The sequence below is a fragment of the Danio rerio genome, chromosome 21, assembly GCF_052040795.2.
Source record: "Danio rerio strain M-AB ecotype USA chromosome 21, GRCz13ab, whole genome shotgun sequence".
NCBI lineage: Eukaryota > Metazoa > Chordata > Actinopteri > Cypriniformes > Danionidae > Danio > Danio rerio.
Genome location: NC_141041.1, coordinates 33467250 through 33492290, shown reverse-complemented (window position 1 = coordinate 33492290; position 25041 = coordinate 33467250). Strand labels below are relative to the sequence as shown.

General features: G+C 36.7%; 4 protein-coding genes across 4 annotated transcripts in view; all 4 read left to right on the top strand.

Annotated features, from left to right (window-relative positions):
- The window catches only part of timd4 (T cell immunoglobulin and mucin domain containing 4), a 1098921-nt gene that overhangs the window by 640638 nt on the left and 433242 nt on the right, over positions 1-25041 (top strand). The gene's annotated exons all lie outside the window — the stretch shown is intronic.
- LOC147838881 (putative E3 ubiquitin-protein ligase HECTD4) lies at positions 1959-21860 on the top strand. Its single transcript, XM_087301691.1, has 6 exons — positions 1959-2109; positions 5500-5766; positions 19465-19588; positions 19801-20000; positions 20617-20683; positions 21724-21860. Exons 2-5 carry the CDS (start codon positions 5652-5654, stop codon positions 20673-20675), a joined length of 498 nt encoding a protein of 165 aa, XP_087157817.1. The 5' UTR covers positions 1959-2109; positions 5500-5651; the 3' UTR covers positions 20676-20683; positions 21724-21860.
- LOC147838882 (uncharacterized) lies at positions 13375-17226 on the top strand. The gene is made up of 2 exons (XM_087301642.1): positions 13375-16900; positions 17089-17226. Exon 1 carries the CDS (start codon positions 16018-16020, stop codon positions 16879-16881), a length of 864 nt encoding a protein of 287 aa, XP_087157768.1. The 5' UTR covers positions 13375-16017; the 3' UTR covers positions 16882-16900; positions 17089-17226.
- The window catches only part of LOC147838880 (uncharacterized), a 32040-nt gene continuing 28780 nt past the window's right edge, over positions 21782-25041 (top strand). Inside the window, exon 1 of the mRNA XM_087301678.1 lies at positions 21782-23753. The gene's annotated coding sequence lies outside the window, so the exon portion shown is untranslated. The remainder of the gene's footprint in view (positions 23754-25041) is intronic.

Here is a 25041-nt window from a genome sequence, read left to right as displayed (position 1 = left end):
GTTACTTTTAATGTACAATGTATAATTCTAATGCATAATTCTAATTTGTTAAATCCTATTTCTTAACATTACTCACAGTTAAAGTCAGAATTATTTTGCCCCCCTTTTTATTTTGTTTTAATTTTTTAAATATTTCACAAATGATGTTGAACAGAGCAAGGAAATTTTCAAAGTATGTCTGATAATATATTTTATTCTGGAGAAAGTCTTATTTGTTTTATTTTGGCTAGAATAAAAGCCGTTTTTAATTTTCTTAAACCCATTTTAAGGTCAATATTATTATCCCCTTTAAGCTATTTTTTGATAGTCTACAGAACAAATCCTTGTAATACAATAACTTGAAACTTAAAATTGACTATTTACCCTAAGCTGCCTAGTTAACCTAATTAACCTAGTTAAGCCTTTAACTATGTCACTTTAAGCTGAATACTAGTGTCTTGATAAATAGCTATTCAATTATTATTTACTGTCATCACAGCAAAGATAAAATAAATCAGTTATTCGAAATTATTTATTAAAACTAGTATGTTCATAAATGTGTTGAGATATTTTTCTCCGTTAAACAGAAATTAGGGGAAAAATAAACAGGGGGCTAATAATTCAGGGGGGTAATAATTCTGACTTCAACTGTATGCAGCATTAACAGTAAGGACTTTTTGTACTGTATTTATGTATCTTTGTTTGCATGATATGCTTCACATACAAAATATTGTAAAATTATTTATTAATAATTTTAAAAGGAGTTATTTTGTTTTTAGTCCACATTAGCTCAGGTCCATGAAATAGTAAATAATATTAACAAATACTGTTGGTTTTAAAAGTTATGATAGTACAAGGCGCAGTAGGTAGTGTTATCGCCTCACAGCAAGAAGGTTGCTGGTTTGATCCTCGGCTCAGTTGGCGTGTCTGTGTGGAGTTTGCTTGTTCTCCCTGCGTTCGCATGGGTTTCCTCCGGGTGCTCCGGTTTCCCCTACAGTCCAAAGACATGCGGTACAGGTGAGTTGGGTAGGCTAAATTGTCCATAGTGTATAAGTGTGTGTGAATGAGTGTTTGTGGATGTTTCCCAGAGATGGGTTGTGGCTGGAAGGGCATTCGCTGTGTAAAAACGTGCTGGATAAGTTGGCGGTTCATTCCGCTGTGGCTACCCCAGATTAATAAAGGGACTAAGCCGACAAGAAAATGAAAGAATAAAATTAAATTATTATATAAATTTGTTATTATAAAATATAATATTACAAAACTATAATTTCATCATGTCTAATAAATACATCAGAATTTTTTTTTGTTAACAAAAGATAAAGTCGGCGACATGGTGGCTTAATAGTTAGCACTGTCACTCGGCTGCGTCAGTTGGCGTTTCTGTGTGGAGTTTGCATGTTCTCCCCGTGTTGGTGTGGGTTTCCTCTGTGTGCTCCGGTTTCCCTCACAGTCCAAACTCATGCGCTATAGGGGAATCGATTAACTAAATTGGCTGTAGTGTATGAGTGTGCATGTGATGGGTGCTTCACAGTACTGGGTTGTGGCTGGAAGGGCATCCACTGCGTAAAACATATGCTGGAATAGTTGCTGGTTCATTCTGCTGTGGTGACCCCTGATGAATAAAGAGACTAAGGCCCCGTTTACACTAATGCGTTTTAGTTTGAAAACGCGTAAGTTTTGCTACGGTTACGCCATCCGTCCACACGATGCCGGAGCTTTCGAGTGCCGAAAACGGAGCCTAGAGTGCGCGAATGGTCACGTGAAATACGTTTTTGGTGGCATAGTGTGGACGGAGATATGTTCAGAAACGCTAGGTGAAACGCTAGTGTGGACACATTGTATTTGATCTAAAACACCGTTTTCAAACTAAAACGCATTAGTGTAAATGGGGCCTAAGCCGAATGAAAAATGAATGAATGAATGAAAGATGAAGTCATTTCTCATAATCTGTCTGCTGACTCTCCTGTGTGTGTGTATAGATGGCCGGATCAGCTGTAACTCTGTGCGGTTGGCTCTCAGGGAAATGCTCAGAGTGTCTGCGAGTGGCTGAGCGTGGCCATCAGCAGAGCTCTGCATCAGGGGAAGAACAGTCTGCTGGAGCTCACCAAACAGATCTGCTGCTTCCTGCAGGTACCACACACACACACACACACACACACACACACATATACTAGGGTTGGGCATCTAAGCTATAATGCCGATCCGATACGCATCTCGATACTAAGAATACGATCCGATATATTAGCGATACATTTGTGACATATTGCGATGCAACACGATACGATTCACACCCATATCACGATACAATGCGATAATTCAGCACTAACTAATTAAATCAAGTTTATGAGATTATGTGAAAGAGGATGCTGTGCCATTGATAAATTTGATTATTTATTAACCAAGTAAAACCAAGACTTTTTTTTACAAACTGGCTTTTCTCTCAGAGTGTCAGTTTACAGTAGAGGGCCATTTTAGAACATATAGCACATATTATTTAATTATTTTCAAGATAAACAGAATGTATAAGTGCAATATATATTAAATTATATATATTTGCACTCTTTCAACATAAAGGTTTAGCATTGCACAACAAGAATTGTGATTTAACTTTTCAACTATGAAAACAAGTTTTACAAAGACATATTGTGCCACTGAATATTCAAAACTTAAGGTCGTAAACTAGCAGTGTTATGCTGCTTTGAAACAACACTGTCACTGTAAACAACAAGCTAATAAAAATATAACAAACCAGCAATCTTCTTGCTGTGAGGTGGTCATACTACCCACTGTGGCACCGTGACACCCATTATTTTTATCATTATTATTATTAATATTATTATTATTATTATTATTATTATTAAATACAAATTAACAGGAGGAGGTGTTTAAAACCTTCGTTCTCCGTGACACTAGGCTGAATATCTTTGCAGATGAACAATGCCATAACATCCGTTATTGGCGTAGAGCGCACAAAACTGTTGCGCATGGAAAAAAACTTGCAATGCTTTTCTCACCACTTTTGGAGCTGGTAGCTACAGTTGAAGCAGTGCGAAAGCCGGGGATGCAGAAACACTGGAAGATGCTTCCACAACAACACCGTGGCGCCGCTTCAAGTCAGATTTCAGATTAGTCGTACTGCCCACGTATTTTACAGATGCGCACATTTTGCAACTTGCATCTGTCCTGTCAAGTCGTTCATCCTTAAATCCATAATGTTGCCATACTTTAGATTTAAAACTCAGTGGGGAATAAAATGTTTGTTTTGCTTCTCGCGCTTTCTGAGGGCGCACCACTAGCTTCATCCGCACACCTGATACACTGAGTTGTAGTGTAAGTGTACACATCCGCAAATCCGTTGCTAAGGCATACTTTATGTAGGTCGATTAAATTATGCGCCAAAAACAGGTTGACAACACTTGTTAATAAATAAAAAATATATTCTATATTAAAAATATAAGCTGTATCTTGGAAAAACCGATGCATCTCGCAAAAACCGATGCATCTCGATTTGCTTCCAAAATTTCATTCATCCTCTGCTGCTCTACCGATGCACTCGCATCGTGCACGCGCATGACCGCGTATCGATACATATCGATTAATCTTCCCATCCCTAACATATACACATCATCATCATCGTCTTAAAACAGGTTTTCGGGAGTTCGGAAGACAGCAAAAACAAAACACGTCACATGACCTTCACATTTGAAGTTTATAACATAAACATCAAACATGTTTTTTCAATATACACTCACCGGCCACTTTATTAGGTACACCTGTCCAGCTGCTTGTTAGTGTAAATTTATAATCACATGGCAGCAACTCAATGCATTTAGGCATGTAGACATGGTCAAGACGATCTGCTGCAGCTCAAAGCGAGCATCAGAGTGGAGAAGAAAGGGGATTTAAATGGCTTTGAACGTGGCATGGTTGGTGGTGCCAGACGGGCTGCTCTGAGTATTTCAGAAACTGCTGATCTACTGGGATTTTCACGCACAAACATCTCTGGGGTTTACAGAGAATGGTCCGAACAAGAGGAAATATCCAGCGAGAGGCAGTTCTGTGGGCGCAAATGCCTTGTTGATGCCAGAGGTCAGAGGAGAATGGCCAGACTGGTTCCAGCTGATAGAAAGGCAACAGTAACTCAAATAAGCACTTGTTAAACCGAGGTCTGCAGAAGAGCAACTCTGAATGCACAACACGTCCAACTTTGAGGCGGATGTTCCACAGCAGCAGAAAACCACACCGGGTGCCACTCCTGTCAGCTAAGAACAGGAAACTGAGGCTACAATTCACACAGGATCACCAAAACTGGACAATAGAAGATTAGAGAAACGTTGCCTGGTCTGATGAGTCTCCATTTCTGCTGCCACATTCGGATGGTCGGGTCATACCTGTCAACATTGGGCTGTAAAAATAAGGGATATGCCCACCACAATAAGGGACCCCCCCTCCCCCTGCCCCCCTTATAAAAATCCACAAATTGCTAAATATGTTCATTTGGAGCTGTTTCATTGTAAATAAACAGTTAAATGGTTAGTAATATGTTTTAAATTTATTTTTAACAAAATAAAAATAAAAATATACATTAGCATCAAATACATTAGCAAACAGTTCAACTTATTAAAATGAATAGCTATTATAATGAAATAAAATCAAGCTATTAATCAATCTCATTAGTCGTTTCTCCACTGTATGACTTACACATTCTGATTAAAGAGCAACGAATGAACCTCTCACTTATTAAGATTTTTTCATTACATTAAATAAGAGGTGTCACTTTAAAAATGCACACATCTAACAATATAATGAAAACATTGACTGCTTTCCTAACTGTTTATGCTCATTTAAGACGAAACTAGTTGTGTTTGGGGAAAAAAAAACACCAAGATCGACATCTTTATATGTTATTATTATTAATTATATGTATATGTCTGTTTAAACACGCACCCAAAAGCAAAACTTTCTCTCCGATTCAAATCGCGTGTACAGAATCCGTTTGGGAAACAGCATCTGTTTATCATTATGGAGCACGTGAGCTGACGTCACGGCACCTGTAAACAAAAGGAAATGGCGCCATTTTTAATATTTAGCGAAAGCACAGAAGACACACGTTTTAGAGCAAGGGGCGACCCCTGGTGGTTCGGCTGTATGGGTTGCGTACAGGGAGGCTCATTGTTCAGAGAAAGACTGAAAATACGGGAAAAATACGGGGAAATACCTTTACGGGAAGATAGCAAGATAGAACAGTAAAATACGGGAGAATCCTGGAAAAAACGGGAGGGTTGACAGGTATGGTCCGGGTCAGAATTTAGCATCAACATCAATAAAACATTGATCCATCCTGCCTTGTATCAGCAGTTGAGGCTGCTGGTGTTGGTGAAATGGTGTGGGGGATATTTTCTTGGCACACTGTGGGCTCATTAGTACAGCCCTGTATACTAAAGTATGTACATGTTTGTGTATTTGGTGAAAATATGCTTAACATGTTTTTTTGCTGAATACATCTTCTCTGTACTCCAGAGTGCGCCTGAGCAGTTCACTCTGGAGGAGATTCCCATGACCGAGTCAAAGGTCAGCATGGACGTCAACTTTTCCGGCTCGTCTCCTGCAAAGAGACCCCTCCTGGAGCAGTGCTGGTGTTGCACTCGTTGCTTCTTGAGTTTCCATTGGCGATGGTCTTCGCTGAACAGCTGCTAACCTACAGTGTAGGAGAAACCATAGAGCCCTCTGAGGATGAGCTGGACACGGTGCCCACTTCTGTACTCATTCAGGTCGTGGAGCTGCTAGGTGAGATATGCTTATTTAATTTGCTCTGAGTTTATACAGCCAGAGGTGTATAAACTCAATCCTGGACACCCCTGCCCTAGACATTATATGTTGCATTCAACACATTGCTGTTTTGTTTATTTCTACAGTTTGTTTTCCTTTTCATTAAGTCTTTAAGGGTCTTAAATGTGCTTTTATAATGTCACGATACTGGAATTCAGTACCAATCAATACTGAAGTTTAAAAAAAAAAACAGGCTCATTCTGAAAGCGTAGTCCCATGGACATTTCTGGAGACCGCGAAATACGTCCCAGGAGGTAACTATTTTTGCCCTTTTTGTTTTCGCGAATCCACAAGAGGCTGCTGTGTACGCTTTTTCAGATCTCAAATTTCTTGAGTAAGTTCTCTCGCTAGTGCCGTTTGCGCCCGCTGTCCACGCGTAAACCCACCGGAGGCCACTGTTGACCGACCTGACTGTCTGTCTGACTGAATTTCTAACTGGCCAGCTGACCAATTGACTGACCCATGTGGTGGTTTTCTTGGTTTTTCTCTTATTAAATCAAACTCAGTCTGGAGGTTATGAATATCAGAAGAATATACTTTATTGTCGACAACAAAGGAGAACTTTCAGGAGACCCCCAGTAGCATCTCTGTCTGAAAAATTCTGCCTCACTCCTGTTCTGGCCTTATTTAAATACCCTTTTACATCTGTTGTTTTCCTTTGTTCTCCATATATTACACAAGATCCCTCCTAGTTTAACCCTTGACCCCAAATTCCACCTCTGTCATCTGTTTTTGTCTTAGCTCTACATATATCACACAAATTCCACCTAGGTTAACCCCTGACCTCAATTTCCACCTAGGTTAACCCCTGACCCAAACCTGGTAACTATATAACTTATCCAGTTCTTGTGATATGGTAATTCTTCTAATGGTATGCAAGTCTACAAGCAGATTATATACATACACTTTGAATATATATATTAACTTCACACTTTAAAGAGTATAAAATCCACTTCATACAATCCCTCCTCTTAAGACTTCAAGTCTTAATCTTCTTGCTTTTGGCCCATAGTGCAACTCCATGATCTAGCCCTCAACCATATTACCAAATGACAAATATATGTCACAGTATTATTACAAATGACCAAATCATGTAATTGCACTTTGGAATAGAATCAAACCAAACATCTATGTCCTGATTTGACAAGAACATAGTAAAAGACTTGATTCTATTTTGTTATCATAAAAAGTAATATTTTAAGCATACAAATGGTTATACATTTGCTTCTGGGGGTCATGATTATCTAACATACAGTAAAGAATAAAACTAAAACACTACAAAAAATAAAAATCCACATGCACAATTTCATAATATATGGTCATAACATAATATTCTAATCTAACATCCACACACATAATCCGTAGAGTACGTTGATCTTCAGCCCAGATACTTTGCGTATCGTAGAGAGCCGCCGTTTTGGGGTAGAGGTTACTAGCACTTAACACCCAAGGCATGGATCCTCTTCATCATCCTCTTCTTTATCTAAACTATAAAAATTTTTAGCACTAGTTCATCTTTTTGACCCTAAATCTGGCACATACTTGCGAGCATTCTTTGTTTCGTTCTAGCCTTAAAAAGTGTTGCTAAAGACTTTATGTTGAGAGTCTATAACCTGAAGTTGTGGTGGTTATCATCACTTGAATTTGTGGCACCTTCTGTATTTCTCACTCAGGTATATAATCAGAATTACTCTTTTAACTGTTCTGATGAACTGCTTCTGCCACACTTTGCAATTCGTTGGTTTGAGCTTTGGGATTTTCTACCTCCTCTGTTTCCCGTTAACTTTCTCTTGTTGGAGTTTTTTCCTTTGGCTGTCTTGTGCTGTGGTCCCGATGGTACCCAGTTGATGGCATCCCCTTTGGTAACTTTGGCATAAGGTCCATTTCTCCTGATTTCACTCCACTTTCTCCAGAAAACCTCAGATATACTCGATCACCTGATTAATCTCCTGCTTCTGGTCCTTTCTGGTTTCCTGTACAGATATCGCTTTGCATATGGCAGTTAGTTTCCTCATAAAAGACCAAACTTCTTTCCAATGCATTGGAAATGTTCTCCAAACATTCCACAAGGTTAGATACGAGATTACATGCAAGGGTCGACCCAATAGTATTTCATGCAATGTTAGTTGCTTGTTTCTGTCAGTTTTCATGCAATCACTTAATGCAAAAGGTATATTATTTTAACACATCTTGTTAAACTAGGCCTTGAGGGATCATCTTCAGCTCCTTACAATTATGTGTAATTGCTCAATTTTCTTGATTTCCAATTCTTTATCAATACATTTACTTATCTATTCACTGAATCATATATCCACTTATTTATCTACTTAATTACCTTTATTTACTTTAATTAACTTTCATTACTCTATTTTATTTATAAATGTAGACACATTATTTGAACTTTCTTCAGAGGTTATTCCAAATCTGAGACTTCTCTTGTCTTAAATGTAATAACTGTTTCTTCTTCCCTGCTCTGCTAATGGAATTACCTTCACTCATCTACCACAACTGCCATGCCCAAAAGCTTGTATCTCTTGTCCCAAGCTAATTTTATTATATCACAACATCCACAATTAAGTTCTTGAATATCCCCTTAGACCTGCCGCTGATCTTTTACTCACATTCTACTTTGCACAGATGTCACATGTGGACAACAATTCACCAATCACTGCATTCAAAAAGGAGATCATTATCCTTGCTGCTCAATTTTCCTTACCACTTCACCCATGATTCAAACCATGTACATTTCTAATGCCAATATCTAGAAATGCTGTTGTATCAACAATCTGTACTTCCTATTACAAAAATCATATCTATCTTTTTTTGCTTCCCTTTGATGCTACACATGTTCATAAAGACTAGTACGTTGTTTATTTGTACTATAATCTAATTAAGGTTGTGACTCTATACTAGTGTTAGACCTGCTACTTTATTTTCTTTAAAGCAAAATCAATTTCTTATTTAGCAGCTTAACAGTTATTATTGCATCTGGAATAGATACAGAATCTTGTTAACACTATACCCGTCATCCCTAAAAAATTTATTTCTGTCTTTTACTTAGCTTGAGCTAGATGTACCTGCAGATAACTAAATCCTACACGTTACAATATCCATCACGAAATATTCTAAATTCTTTTATGCATTCTAACGTATGTAACTATGTAAATCAGCCTATTTACTTTAAGTGTAATCAAGTGTCTACCCTCCTCTGTTAATAACCTAAACAGAAATCAATTAATTACTTTAACATAGTTGGCATCCAAACTAAAAAATTTAAGTACAGTGCGTGTTAGGAACCTCAGCTAAGAAATTCTCTATTACTGACTGTTCTTAAATCATAAATTTTACAACATTTACTTTTGCCTGTTTTGACTAATGCCATAATCAAAATTTAAATTCAAATCAAATTCAAATAGAATCCATTTCATCAGTCACCTACACCATCACAACCGAATTGAAATTGACTTTACTTAGAAATGCCATAACATATCTAAATGTTTCTATTATTGCTATGTTCTCAAAAGTTTCAATAATGCCTATTCCAGCATATAACAGACCTGCATCTGGTTTAATTTTAATTAATCCTCCCTATGCTGGCTAATTTTGTTTTCCCTTCATGTCCTAAATTGTTAATCATTATTAAAATTTGACACCTAAGTAATTTCTTATTTCTGAGCTATTTCTTATTTTGCATTTTCTATTAATTAACATTTTTCACTTTTCAGCATTTTCAGCTCCTAATTCCTTCCTGTTCTCACATCAAACTGGTTATTCATAAACTTTTGTTGTAATTTTCTACAAGTTGACTGAAAAATCACTGGATTTCTTTATAGGTTCCTCTCTATCTGATCTGATTATTCATCTTTAGTCCTTAATCCTTTTTGCTTTTAATTATTTCTTCACATATGTAAAACAACCTATTTTCTGTTTTTTATTCATTTAAACACTTTTCTCTTTCAAATATTCTTTTAGTACATTTAAAATTGTTACTCTTTGACCTATTCAGTATTGTGAGTTCGTTTTACTTTTTTTGTGTTTCTATCTCTTCTTTAAATCATTTTTCTGTTTTAATCTCTGACATAATTTTTCTCCCAAATCTTGGTTTAGATTACTCAAAATAAGATTATGCTACGATATACCCATAATTTTTACTTTACTATTTAATTCCATTAAAATGTCTAATCCAAATTATTTTTTGTGTTATAAAGGCTGTCTCTTTTATTATCTTTTTTATCACCACCATGCATTATAATTTATCCTCTTATGTTCAATAATCTCTATGAGTTAATCTATGAAAATAAACCAAAATAATTTAACATTCTTCATAATTTATAATTTCAACATTACACATTTAAAGTTTCATCGTACATTATCATCTAAGACTTTTCTTAAAGGTTACATGATACTTTTCTTTTTATCAAATTGACAGGAGTCTGATTTGATACAAGAATGGGTAACTACACTTTTGCTCTTATTTTGCCCTCTGAGTGGTCACATTGTTCTCAATTTGGACTATAGGTAGACTGCTTTGAGATGGACTGCCAGACTCCCCCTCCTCACACCCTGAGAAGACAACTGGTTCATAGATTGGTGCAGTTTTTTCTGTGGTGTCCATATCAGGGCACAGTGTTTCCCCCTTTTCTCTTTGTGCTGGCTTCTTTTCTTTCATTGAGCTGATGTAAAGTTCTGGTGGAGCGCTTTTTCTCTTTGATCAGTTCATCATTAGCTTGTTTGCCTCTTTTTAGTGTCTCTGAACATAAGTAGCCTTTCCAGTCCTCAGTAATTCCTGGGCATGCAGTGTCTGCCTCACTGCTTTCACAAATGTCCACAGCCAACAGTTTGTCCATTGTGTTTTTCAAACACCTTTTCCATTTGCCAGTGCACTCAGAGATGTCTAGTAGGTAAGAGACCACAGTCCCCCAAAGTCCATCCCTTTGTCCTCTTAATTAATATATGGAATTTAGCTCATGACCTATAAAAGTCTTTCCTTCTTTCCCATTTTTTTCCATCAAATGGAGACTCCTCTCATCTATTTTTTCCTCTTTACAGTTTTAACAGTTTATTTTTCTCTAATTCATAATCATTTTATCATATGTAAATATGTTTAATTTTCTAATTCTTTAGTGTCCTTCTAAATAATTTCTTTAGCTTCAGATTATGCTTTACTTTACATTTCTCCTCATCTATGCTAGTGTTCCTTTACTAACCACTCATTTTTACATTGTAACATTTTCTATACTCAGTTTCTATTTTTTCACTGCTTACATCAAATGTTTCTTCTGTTTGCCATTTGTCATTATCTTATCTTTTATTTTCTCTGTCACATATTTTAGTATTGCATTTTTATTTCCATATCTGTTTTTCCATCCCTGATTTAATTCAACAATACTACATGGTGGCCCAATATCTGGTATAACTGTTCAAAATCATTACTGCTATACCTCAGGGTTCATATTATTACTTAAACTCACATATTTATTTACTAAAAGCATTTTTCATTTTTGAATTGCAATGTTTACTTATCAATTTAGCTTCTTACTGCTTAATCTTTAAAATTAATTTTTTAACTCACTCTAATGCATTCTTTAACATTTACCTAGCTTCTATGATTTTCATCTGAATCACTGTACTTTACTACAAACAAATGACATAGCTGACTTTGAGAAAGATGACAAAACATTTTTTTCCCCTTAAATCCAATCAAATTCTCTAAAGTCAATTATTTCTTTAAATTGTTACTGCTTTTTTCTTTTTATCTTATCTGTTCAATGTGCCTATATTGTAAGCATATTTTAAACATCTAATTTTATCTATGAAACAGTGGACTTATTTTTTCCTATTTCTATTTTATTCTTTTTCCTTTCTGTAATTTAAGTTTTTAGCTCTTAGGTTTTCTTATACATTTTAAAACTTATTTTGTTACACATTTTATAATTAAATCTTCAATTAATCAATATTCATTTTCAAGTTTTCTTTTTCTATTTTATTCTCAATCAAAGAACTAACTTATAATTTATTCATTCATACTTATTTATTAAATCTATTTGTTTATTAATACATTCTTTTACTCTATACTTCCTTTATCTCTATATATATTGATCACTATGGCTTCATTTATTCTTTTTCATTAGTAAAGTTTCAAACTCTTTTCTATATAATATAACTCTATTATTAGTTTTTCCACATTTAATTTATCTTACTATACTACTTTATAATTTATCTATTCATTAATAACTTATATTCTATCCAAATTATGTTAATGTCTATGTCATTATTTTATCTATAGTTTGATCTCCTCTCATTAACTCTCCTCTTCTCTGTTTCCCTAGTGCTGTAAATAGACAATCTATTTATTGTTCCCACATGGACACCATAAATCTCTCTCTTACCCCCATCCTGGAGCAGACTGTCTTTCACCTGTTGCTATGTAAATAATTTAAGTTCACTCTGCCTATTGTTCTTTTTTAACATATTCAAACTTAAAACACAAAGATAATTTCAGAAAAATGTTTATTCTTCTGCTTTTTACTCTGTGTCTTTCAAATGCACATGTTCCATTAGTTTTGATTTAGGAGATTTAGGAGACTCCTCCTTTATATTATAATCTCTTCTCTTAAACTGCATCAATCACTTTTCTACTTGCTCTTTAAATCACACCACACATATGCAGCCCTACTTTTATATAATCTACTATAATCATTATTTTAACCTACTCCTTATTGAAAACATACTTTTAAACGCATTCACACTTCTAATTTTATTACTTTTCCTCTTCTCATTCACTCCTCTCCTCCACTCAGTGTAACAGGAGCTGCATCCCCCCATCCTCATTTCATTCAAGGAGGAGGAAGGCAGTCTTCTCTGCCCACCAATGTGGACTATTTTGCCACAATCTGAAGCAGCAAATACACAAACACTTCAATTAAATAAATACTCTACACTACACTCCTCTTGAGTGACCTGTCCGAGCAGCCCTCTAACCTTAGAGCGGTAACCACAGGCTTTCGCCTTCCCATGCAGCCCTTTGTTTATCTCCTCAAACAAAGCGGTATCGTAGGTCTTAGCGCGCATCTCTCTACTTTAATCTGCTTTAATCTCTTAACTGTTACCACACATTAAGGACTCTCTCTTAAAACTTATAAATGCTCTATGCATATCTTACATCATTAATAATTTCCCAAATCTGGGTAACAGTTACTAGTTAATGTTTATCCTATCCATCAAGGCCCTCTTAGGAAAACACAGATCATTTGCATGCAAATTACTCTTTTTCTTCTGTTATTCAAAACCCCTTTTTTCTTTAATATCTTTTTTACATTTACTTTTAATTCTTTAAAGCTGGAGAAACAGTTCAAGTGTATTTACCTGTACAAGCAGGTCCTGGTAGAAAAAACACAAACTAATAAGCATAAAATCGCTTACCGTTTTTTATTGTGGCCACATATTTGTGTTTTCTCTCCAGTCCAGCATGCACAGTAACACCAGTCCTGCTCCTTTCCAGCCCACCCAGGGACGCCAAATGTGGTGGTTTTCTTGGTTTTTCTCTTATTAAATCAAACTCAGTCTGGAGGTTATGAATATCAGAAGAATATACTTTATTGTCGACAACAAAGGAGAACTTTCAGGAGACCCCCAGTAGCATCTCTGTCTGAAAAATTCTGCCTCACTCCTGTTCTGGCCTTACTTAAATACCCTTTTACATCTGTTGTTTTCCTTTGTTCTCCATATATTACACAAGATCCCTCCTAGTTTAACCCTTGACCCCAAATTCCACCTCTGTCATCTGTTTTTGTCTTAGCTCTACATATATCACACAAATTCCACCTAGGTTAACCCCTGACCTCAATTTCCACCTAGGTTAACCCCTGACCCAAACCTGGTAACTATATAACTTATCCAGTTCTTGTGATATGGTAATTCTTCTAATGGTATGCAAGTCTACAAGCAGATTATATACATACACTTTGAATATATATATTAACTTCACACTTTAAAGAGTATAAAATCCACTTCACCCACCCTCCTCCTTCCCTAAATCCAACCAATTTTATCGATTAAACCGCCCACTCACTTACTTCCCTAAACCCAACCAATGATTTTCAAAAGCCGTCTAGAAAAAGAAAAGCCCTCGTCTGATTTTTACCATGTTTTTGGATTTTACCACATTCTCACCCTGTTATTCACTCATTCATTTTATTTTTTTGATTCTGTTTTTGTTTTACCTGATTTCTGGAACCGCTTTTCCCTGGACTCGAATCTCGTCATCATCGTCATCCTGGTTAACTCCTCTCTGGTGTCTCAAGTCTGTTGACGTACACGACGAGCTAACTGGACAAACTGGTTGCGGTGGGAAAGCCCTCCACAGTTAGCGTTTGTTTAAAAAAAAATTTAATGCAGCCATACCATACGTACCTCCGGCTACATAATTCGCAGTCTCCAGAAACGTCCACGGGACTATGTTTTCAGAACGTATGTTTGTGTTCACATGCTCAACAGAAATGACTGCAATTTACCGTGAAGGTCATCAGTTTACCAAACTCACTGCTGTTTACTGAGTGTAACCACACATATTCAGGAACACTGTGTTTAAAGTCACATCCATCAGCTGATTTTACTATAAGCTGACATATGAGCAATCCGCTGATGAATCACGGCTTTAAAACGCTCCAGTGTAACACAGATAACAGTTATTTTGAACACTTTCTATAGTGTTTTATGAAAATTCAAAGGGTTTTCTTTAAAATGATACCAAATTTTTGCATTTACACCTCTGCGTGTGAAGCTTTTAAATTTGGGTAGGCAAAAACCAGGTGGAAATCCCAAAATAGCACTGGGTTTAAGAGGCTAATGAAATCTTATTGCTAAGTGTGACCGATTAAATATTTAAAGCTGCAATCTTATACATATATTTATGTATTTATTTATACATACATACAGTTGAAGTCATTTTTTTTCCCTTTTTTATAAGTATTTCCCAAACGATGTTTAACAAAGCAAGGACTTTTTCACAGTATGTCTGATAATATTTTTTCTTCTGGAGAAAGTCTTATTTGTTTTATTTCAGCTAGAATAAAAGCAGCTTTTTTAAATCACCATTTTAAGATCAATATTATTAGTCCCTTTAAGCAATATTTTATTTGATAGTCTACAGTACAAACCATCGTTATACAATAACTTGCCTAATTACCCTAATTTGCCTAGTTAACCTAATTAACCTAGTTAAGCCTTTAAATGTCACTTTAGCTGTATAAAAGTGTCTTGAAGAATATCTAGTCAAATATTATTTACTGTCATCATGGCAAAGATAAAATAAATCTTTTATCAGAAATGAGTTATTAAATCTGTTATGATTAGAAATGTGTTGAAATAATTTTCTCTCCGTTAAACAGAAACTGGGGAAAGAAATAAACAGGGGGATTAATAATTCTGACATTAACTGTATACACATACATACATACATACATACTTTATTTCTAAGTATATACAGACGCTTAATAAGGGATATGGTGTGAGAGGTGAACTTAGGAATTTTACACCCGTGAATATTATTATTTTATCAACTCTATTCAGTCAAATATAAATCACTCTTGCAGGTAGGTTTAGTTCTGTGACCGAATATCTTCAGATAAGAAACTGTTCCGCACTCAATCCTTCATTAAATAAACTGAAGCAGCTGAGGAGACAAAGGTTTCTGCTAAAAGCTTCTGTAAACCAACAGAAACTGGTTATTTTTCAATAGATGTATATGTTAAACCTTTAAAAATACCAACACACACACAGAGAAAGTCAATGTTTTCAGATTATTTTATTGGCTTGACAAATGTTACATGTATCTCCAAAGCATTTGTGATGTTTACATTAAATAGGACATATAAAAACAATTGACATAGTAGTGGTGGTTTTTCTAATAAATAATAATTAACAGCACATTAACAATCATCTGTAGGATAAAACAATAGTAATAAATAGTTTATCTAATAGTCAACAGATTAAGATTCATTTATAAACAATTTAGAATCCTGTTTGTGTGCGCACACACGCGCTCCCAGCTGATGGTTGCTTAGCAACGACAGTCATAGAATGTGTTCTATAGTAGTTCTATGTTAGAACAGCGCATCTCAGTTTGCCAGCATTCAGGACGGTGACTTGGTAAATCACACAGTTACTGTACGAATTGACAAATCTGTGATTGTGAAGGACTCGTTCGCTATGGATACTCACTATAATCAGTCTTCAGACAACCCTCATCACGAGTGGTCATCGGTTGTTCTGACTTTGGACCCAGATGTGGACGAACAAGAACTGATTGAGTCAATGAAACAGTTCAGCCAAATCCACTCTTTGGATTTTTCTTTTGATGAAGACACTAATTGCAGACACATTTATGTGACTTTTGAGCATTCAGGACGGGACCAGCAACCAGATCCTGTGGTCCCCACGAGCCGCTTTATTGAGCTGAAGACACTGCTCGTGAGCAATCTGCACCCAATGGTCACCGAACAACAGCTTATTGAAAAGTTTGGTGCATTGGGGTCCATCTCGACTGTGCAAGTGTGCAGAAACAACATCATCTCTCCTGCTTATGCCTTTGTGACTTTCCATCATCGACGTGATGCAGTGCGAGCACAAAAAGCTCTGAACTTCACTGATTTACTGAATAAACCTCTGATCATCATGTGGGGCCCAGACAAGACAATTGAGGTCCTCTCAGATAATGACAGCAGCTCTCCAAGACAAACAGAGGAGAGAGAGACAGCTGGAGAAACAGAGGAGAGAAAGACCAGTGAAGAAACAGAGAGAGAGGCTGCTGGAGATACAGAGGAGAGAAAGACCAGTGAAGAAACAGAGAGAGAGGCCGCTGGAGATACAGAGGAGAGAAAGACCAGTGGAGAAACAGAGAGAGAGGCCGCTGATGAAACAGAGGAAAGAGCGAACAGCGAGTCTTCATGGGGAAGAAGGATCTCCAACAATGTGAAAAGTGCTGTGAAAGCTGCGGTGAGCAGTCCAGCAGCCTGGGTCGGAGTCGGCATAGGTGTCTGTGCTGCTTATGCCTACTTCAGGAGCAGGAGCTAGTGTGGACACATTCTAAAAGGTAATTTCATCTCATTTAAGTGACATGACATCTGACTGAGCTTAGTAACACTTCTGGAACATGCTGTATGTCACACACACATATGTATATATAGAATTCTCTGTGGGTCAGAGGTCATGTTGATTAATACTCAAATTCAGCTTCATTTAGACATCGACACTGATTTTCTTGACTCTGTTCTCTTCCAGACGAGAAGGCCTGCCTCACGATCTCCACTCATCATCCCCAGAGTGACCAATCACTGCTCCAGAAAGAACTTGATGTCCCCAGCAGGCCAAACACTTGCAATAAATGTGAATTGAATAAACTGTCTTGTGTGTGTCTCATTCAGCAGTAAAGCTCAGCCTTGTAATTTATATCCATCCAAGAGAAGCATAACAGCACTTTGTTCCAGACACAGAAGTAAACAATAGGATTTTCTTCACATCTATTGATGTGTTAGACAATAACTCATAGACCATTTGAGAAGAAGGACTGCATCAAAGAACAATCAAATGTAGAATTGCAAATCAGGATTTCAATTATAATGTACAGTGGGTTCTTATAATGTCTGTACAGGAAGATATTCTAAAGAACGTCGGAAAAAAGCAGCTGTTGACTTCCATAGTATTTTTCGTTCCTACTATTGTGGGTTTTTTCTGTACCACTTTATTTTGTTGGTTAGATCATCTTTATTTTGAGTATTAGTAGACTGTCTGCTTAATATCTGCTGATTCTGCTCCTTCAACAGACATTTAACTGACTAAAAGAAACTTTGCAAGTGCATGTCAACTTACCCTAACCCCAACCCAACAGTCTAATGAAAATTAGTTGGCATGTACTGTAGATACAATGTAACTTAAATTCAACAAACTGACCATCAAAATAAAGTTTGGCTGTTTTTCTTTTACAACATTTTTCAAAATATCTTCTTTTGTGTTCAACAGAAGAAAGAAATTCAAGGTTTGAGACCACTTGTGTGTGAGTGAATGATGAGTAAATGTTCATTTCTGTGTGAACTGTCCCTTAAACCAATGTTTCTCAAAGTGGGGGTCGGGACCCCCCGAGGGGTCGCGGGACAATGAAGGGGGGTCGCCTGTTGATTTCCAAAAATCGATTTATTTTTATTAAACCATAAGTATTACCATATTTTATCCATAACCTACTGAAGAGAAAAAAATAGTCGTTTATATCATATATAGTTACTATAGTAGCTTAGTGTTACTACTTCTATTGGATTGCAACCCTTAGGGTAATTACATTGTATTAAAGACAGCAATAGCGTCAGATGCAGCAGATTTCATAACACCCAGTTAAACTTTGTGGCCCATTTACAGCTCTCATACATTAAAAAAATTAAAAGAAGAATAGACTTGGGTCCATTGGTGTGTGTGCGCCATTGCATGCAAGGTTTCTGTATTTATAACCACCTCAGAGTATATTGGGGGTCACGAGTCACTGGCATTGTCATTTTGGGGGTCGTGGCCTGAAAAGTTTGGGAACCACTGCCTTAAACGCTGGCTTAAAATATGTGATTTGTTTAAGAAATGTGGTTAAACATGCATGTTTCAGTGGAAATGATTTGAAGTATATTGTATGATGTAGATATTGACTTGTTGCCACCTATTGGCCTTAAGTGATTCAGTCTTAAAGGGGACCTATTATGCTAAATCACTTTTATAAGTGATTTAAACAGTTGTGTGGCAGCAGTGTGTGAATAACCAATGTGCAAATTACAGGGGGTTTGGGGAGGGTTTGACCCCCTCCAATATTGCTTGATCCCCTCTGAAGGACTTTAAAACAAGATGTATGAGAGGTGGGTCAGCACGTTAATAGTAAGAAAATGCTTTCTCTGATCTATGTCCTTAATATTAATAATAAAAAAGTATAATGTAAATATAGATTTGAGCAGTTCATAGCCTTGTAAATGCATAATTGTGCCAATCAATGCTAGGAAAATATCATTCAACAGTCTGAAAATAGCAGCTCTTGAGGACCAATACCATCTCAAGTATTCACAAAACACATTTCTTGTAAAATACTGTAAGTGTTTATATCTGCATGTAGCCTAATAAAAAAAAAATGGACACATAATTTGTATAGTTTGACCTACAGTAACCTCTAAAAGTCACTAAATATCCCTCAAAACACTGAAAACGTATGCATTTTAATAATAAATTAGATGTTATTTAAATACATTCTTAAATTTGGTTTACTGAAGCATGTATTACCAAACTACTACCAAAAAATTTGGTACTACTACCCCCCACAGGTGCACATGCATTGATTTCCGACATGTTAAGTGGAAATGACTTGACAGTATATGGTAGTTCGTCATAAAAGCATGTTACTGTATACCACTGTAATCAGGCAATATATGAGTGATTAGGAAATAGCTTAAAACACTCTTGATAAAATCTTATTATTAAATAATTATGTATAAGAGTTGATTTTGAAAAACGATTTAGAGTCTAAAAGTAAGTGATTGAAAATAGGGTCGGTGTGCGCACATCCTACGAAAACTTCAAGCAGGCGCTCGATCAAATGTGTGAATGATCTGCTCTTATCTCGATGTTTCTCAACAGCGCCAGAAGAGAAGTTTTTGACGCTGGAAGTTTTCCACAAGTTTACTCTAGACAGAGCCAAGCAGGACATCCGCAGTGTTTGGCGGGCGATCCTGGCTTGTGGATATGACCTGCACTTTGACAGGTTTGCAGGTTTTAAAATGATCTTTGGCTTCACCACATCAGCGCTCACATCACATATATCACAGAAAAACAGGCAACACAAATACATTCAATATCATCACATAAACCACATTAAAAACTCAATTATTAATGAAATTCTAATGGCAGTCGGCACAAAGGACATTTGATACACAGTTTTCGTTACTTGGGGCAGTCTAATACATCTCTTTCTAGGCAAAAGCCTAGATCCATTGATTCCCGACATGCTCAAAAAGCCAGCAGAAAATGGAGCTTTGAGATGGACTTTGCATTGGTGCAGTTTGTGAACCGTCTCAGCCGTCACCTGGCCATCACTCCTGCCTGTCTGCATACACATGAGGTTTACCTGGTCGCCAGCAAAAATGGCGCCGATCCTGAGGTTGCGTGTCTGTTAGGCAAGTCCATCTCTGTGTTATCTTGTTCACAAATAAAGAGTTCAGATGCAAAAGCCTGTCAAGGGCTGTCTATTATTATTATTATTATTATTATTATTATTATTATTATTGTTATTGTTATTTTATACAGCTGAAGTCAGAATTATTAACCCCCCTGTATATTTTTCCTGCAATTTCTGTTTAAGGGAGAGAAGATTATTCCAACACATCCTAATCATAATAGTTTTAATAACTCATTTCTATTAACAGATTTCTTTTCTCTGTGGCATAATGACAGCACATAATATTAGACTAGATATTCTTCAAGACTCTAGTAATCTGCTTAAAGTGACATTTAAAGGCTAAACTAGGTTAATTAGGTTAAAGTTAAAATTAGGCAAGTCATTGTATATCAGTGGTCTGTTCACAATCAAAAAACAAATATAGCTTGGAGGAGCTAATAATATTGCCCTTAAAATGCTTTTAATCTAGCCAAAACAAAACAAATCAGACTTTAGAAGAAAAAATATTATAGGAAAAACGGTGAAAAATTCCTACATCTGTTAAACATCGTTTGGGAAATATTTAAAAAAGAAAAAAGGATGGATGTGCAGTGAATGTGATCGTGTCCCCACAGGTGTCCCAGTGGAGAGTTTGCGTCTGCTACCAGAACAGCATCGGCACGCTTCTGTGTGAGGCCAAAGGTCAGTATTCAAATAACAGGCAATCAAATGTAATTTTAATTATTGTTAATCCGGTAACACTTTAGAATAATGGTCCACTTTTTAATGTATTTAGTAATGTCGACCAAGGATGAATAGTCTTGTAAAGTATTTATTAATCATTGTTCATCATTTACTATTGCATTATTTATTCATTCGTTTTCCTTCGGCTTAGTTATGGAAATAGATTTGTTTCTTTTTTTTATTCAATCAAAAATATTTAGTTGTAAAGAAAAATTAATCATGTAGTAATTAAAAAAGAAAAGATTTCAAATAAAAACAGGTTTAATTAAAAAACTTATGTCAATGATAATAAAATATTTTGGTGACAAAGTCACTAAGTTGGCAACACTGCCGGTGACTCCGGTCCAATCGCGAGAAAATGTAATGGGCGTGGCCAACCTGTGACCGCAGTCAAGATTGGCCAACAGAACATGGTTTTTCAGAAGATCCCGCCCACTGAGCTGCAGTCTTCAACTCTCAAGCAAAGATTTTAGATCCGCAAAAAATGAAACAAAAGCAAAAGCAGAACTAATAAGCACACAATTAATTAATCTTGTGGTAAATGCATTTAATGGCAATAGTTAATTTTTTGCAGTGTAATTTTTTTTTTTAATGTTTTTTTTTATTATTTGAAATTTTTTATTTTTTAATTGCATTGTACCTAATTTTGGTCAAAAACTTCATGCTTGTTTGAATAATAGACACAAAATTAACCTCAGTGTACATGGGTTCAAAACTTTCAAACTCACAAGCAAAACATGTCAACCCGCAAGCAAAGATTCTAGATGTGCAATAAATGACAGCAAAACAGAGAGCAAAATCAATGAGTGTGCAATGAAAATTGTGGAAACTGCATAATAGGACAAGTGTATTTAGCCTTTATAGTGAGTTTGGAATAATCCGATTGGCTTACCAATGATTACAGAGAGACCAGCCGCGATCAATCATATCACATGCTCCTCTCGAATTTAGTTTATGAAGCTTCACTTAGTGTGTGTGTGTGTGTGTGTGTGTTTCAGGGAGCTGCTGCGCTGTGAAAGTGCTCTGGCGCGTCTGTACTGCCGCATGGCCCTCCTCAACATCTTTGCCCCCAAGAGTCCTCACACATTCACACACCTCTTCCACATCCCTGCAGTGCGTGACATCACACTTGAATATCTGCAGCTCCTGTCCAATCAGCTGCTGACTCCGCCTCTGCCAGGTGATGTCATACCAATATGTTGAAGAGCACTATTTTACATGCATAACAGCAATGTTAGAAGATTTATAAGAATAACTTGACAAGATTTTAAAATATTTTTTGAGAATTTATTAATATTTACTAATGAGCAAAAATGATGTAAATACACATATTTGGAAATTAAGCTTTTTTAAAAGTGTTTAAGCATATTTTAGCTCTTCACTATAAGGTCCCATTAGTTAATGCATTAACTGTCATTAAATAACAAAGAACAATTCTTTTGTTTTACACTGTATATTAGTGTTTATTAAGATGCTAAATGTCATGTTTGAGGGAAAAAGTTTTCTTTTATTTGAAATTGAAGCATTATTTAAATATTTGTCGTAAGTTTCCTTGAATACAACAAGTTGTTGAAGCATTTGTGTTTTTAAGCACTCTACAATAAGCTCCCATTAGTTCACATTAGTTTGTTCACTTGACGGATTAGAATGTTTTTGAGGTTACTTTTAATGTACAATGTATAATTCTAATGCATAATTCTAATTTGTTAAATCCTATTACTTAACATTACTCACAGTTGAAGTTTAATTTTTTTTTTAAATATTTCACAAATTATGTTGAACAGAGCAAGGAATTTTTCAAAGTATGCCTGATAATATATTTTATTCTGGGGAAAGTCTTATTTGTTTTATTTAGGCTAGAATAAAAGCAGTTTTTAATTTTTTAAGGTCAATATTATTATCCCCTTTAAGCTATTTTTTTTAAAGTCTACAGAACAAATCATTGTTATACAATAACTTGACTATTTACCCTAAGCAGCCTAGTTAACCTAATTAACCTAGTTAAGCCTTTAACTATGTCACTTTAAGCTGAATACTAGTGTCTTGATAAATAGCTATTCAAGTATTATTTACTGTCATCACAGCAAAGATAAAATAAATCAGTTATTAGAAATTATTTATTAAAACTAGTATGTTTGTAAATAAGTTGAGATATTTTTCTCCGTTAAACAGAAATTGGGGGAAAAATAAACAGGTCGGCTAATAATTCAGGGGGGCTAATAATTCTGACTTCAACTGTATGCAGCATTAACAGTAAGGATTTTTTGTACTGTATTTATGTTTTTTTGTTTGCATGATATGTGTAACGACCGGGGGAGGGAGTGACAGATACAACTGAGGTAAGATCCAACATGCAGGTTTGTTCAATGTACAAACAGGTATATGTAGACAAATATAGAGTCGTAATAAAAGTACAGGCAATAGGTTGTAAGGCTGGTGGCTAAACAGGATAACTAGGGTAAACAAGGCTAGGATCGAGACACGGAGAAACAAGATAAGGACCCGGAGAGTGGAGCTGCAGTGGCCCTGGATCGTGCGACAGCGGAGGACCTGGAGCGTGGAGCTGCAGTGGACCTGGATCGTGTGACAACAGAGGGCCTGGAGTACTGCGAGGAGCCGGCAGGGCTGGAGGCTTGTAGGGAGCCGGCAGGGCGAGGAGCCGGACTGGGATCGGCAAGGCGAGGAGTCTAGATGACGCCGGCCGGGCGAGCTGTCTGAATAGCGCCGGCAGGGCGAGGAGCGGGGCTGGGACCGGCAGGGCAAGGAGCTGTGAATGTTCAGGAAGCTGAAGCGGCGGCGGACATTCGGAAAGCTCAGGCGGCGGCGACCATTCGGGCAGCGTCGTCGACCCTGGCTGCGGAGCTGGCTACGACGTCGACTCTGGCTGCGGCGCTGGCTGCGGCGTCGACTCTGGCTCTGGTTGGTGTGTCTGTGTGGAGTTTGCATGTTTTCCCTGTGTTTGCGTAGGTTTCCTCTGGGTGCTTTGGTTTCCCCCACCGTCCAAAGACATGCGGTACAGGTGAATTGGGTAGGCTAAATTGTCTATAGTGTATGAGCGTGTTTGTGAATGAGTGTTTGAGGATGTTTCCCAGAGATGGGTTGCGGCTGCGTCTGCGTAAAAACTTGCTGGATGAGTTGGCGGTTCATTCCGCTGTGGTGACCCCAGATTAATAAAGGGACTAAGCCGACAAGAAAATGAATAAATAGTGTATTTTTTAGAACTCAACAAATATCTTTATGTACAGTATACACAAATTAAATTGAGATTAAAGTTAGTATTTATTTATTTATTTATTTATTTCATACAAATGGCTTTTGTGTTTTATAAAATATGAGTTGATAAAAATATTAGACGTGCATAGATAGATAGCATTTTGATTGAATGTAGTAGGCCGCTCTGGATTATAAACGCATGAATTATGCTACGGTTATGCCATCCGTCCACTAGGGGTGTCAAAAATAATCGTTTTTTCGGTGCACTGCGATGCAGACGCGGACAGTTCATTATCGGTTCAGTAATAATCATAACCGGTTATTACTGACGTCATTTACCTCATATGCGCTCTGTCGCGAGGGAGGCAATCGCGAGTATTTACAGCGCTTTAACTACTTAAAACTCATAAACTGTGCACAATTTCACTGTGTGTGTTTGCTGGATCGGTCTTTCACTGACAAATACAAAAATAGCCCCTATTTCACTGAGATCGAGAGAATGAAAGTAGCCTACTCCGTTTCTCTCTCTTTCTCTCTCTCTCTCGCGTGCGCGCTCTGTCTCTCGCTCTGTCTCTGTCTCTCTCTCTCTCTTTCTCACACACACTCAGTGGCCCATTTGACCTCCTGGCGTGCCTTTTCTTCTCTTCTCGGCTGTTTTACAGCGTTACTTTTGCATCCAGAAACGAGCGCGTGTCTGCAGAGTTTTCTCCACCGTGTCTATCATACATCAGCTGTGAGATCTGTCTGCCGCTTATCAGTGTCACTCATCTGTGAAGAACGCAGCGCGCAAGAGCCAATCACAACTGTTTTTTTTGAGGGTGTGACCAATCAAAGAGGTGTAAGAGAACTAGACAAGGATCAGAAATTGAGCTAGATATTTATATTCGTTTATATTATTTGCTAAATGCTCGTTTTGTTTAAAGGTACAGTTTATATATCTGACTGTTTGTATTAAATGACAAAATTGTATTACAAATAGTATATAAATATAAATACATTCATACATTTTAATACAAGAAATGCTGCTGTGAAGAAAATATAAAACTGTGTATGGAAAGCACCGTCAATGCACCGTGATGCACCGAAATATCGAATTGAACCGA

Bases quoted from the DNA above. Each gene is read 5' to 3' on its own strand.
- LOC147838881 (XM_087301691.1), top strand. From the start codon at position 5,652: ATGGTCTTCGCTGAACAGCTGCTAACCTACAGTGTAGGAGAAACCATA. The intron at 19,589-19,800 runs GTTTGCAGGTTT...ATCTCTTTCTAG, and splicing joins TATGACCTGCACTTTGACAG to GCAAAAGCCTAGATCCATTG. The intron at 20,001-20,616 runs GCAAGTCCATCT...GTGTCCCCACAG, and splicing joins TGAGGTTGCGTGTCTGTTAG to GTGTCCCAGTGGAGAGTTTG.
- LOC147838882 (XM_087301642.1), top strand. From the start codon at position 16,018: ATGGATACTCACTATAATCAGTCTTCAGACAACCCTCATCACGAGTGG.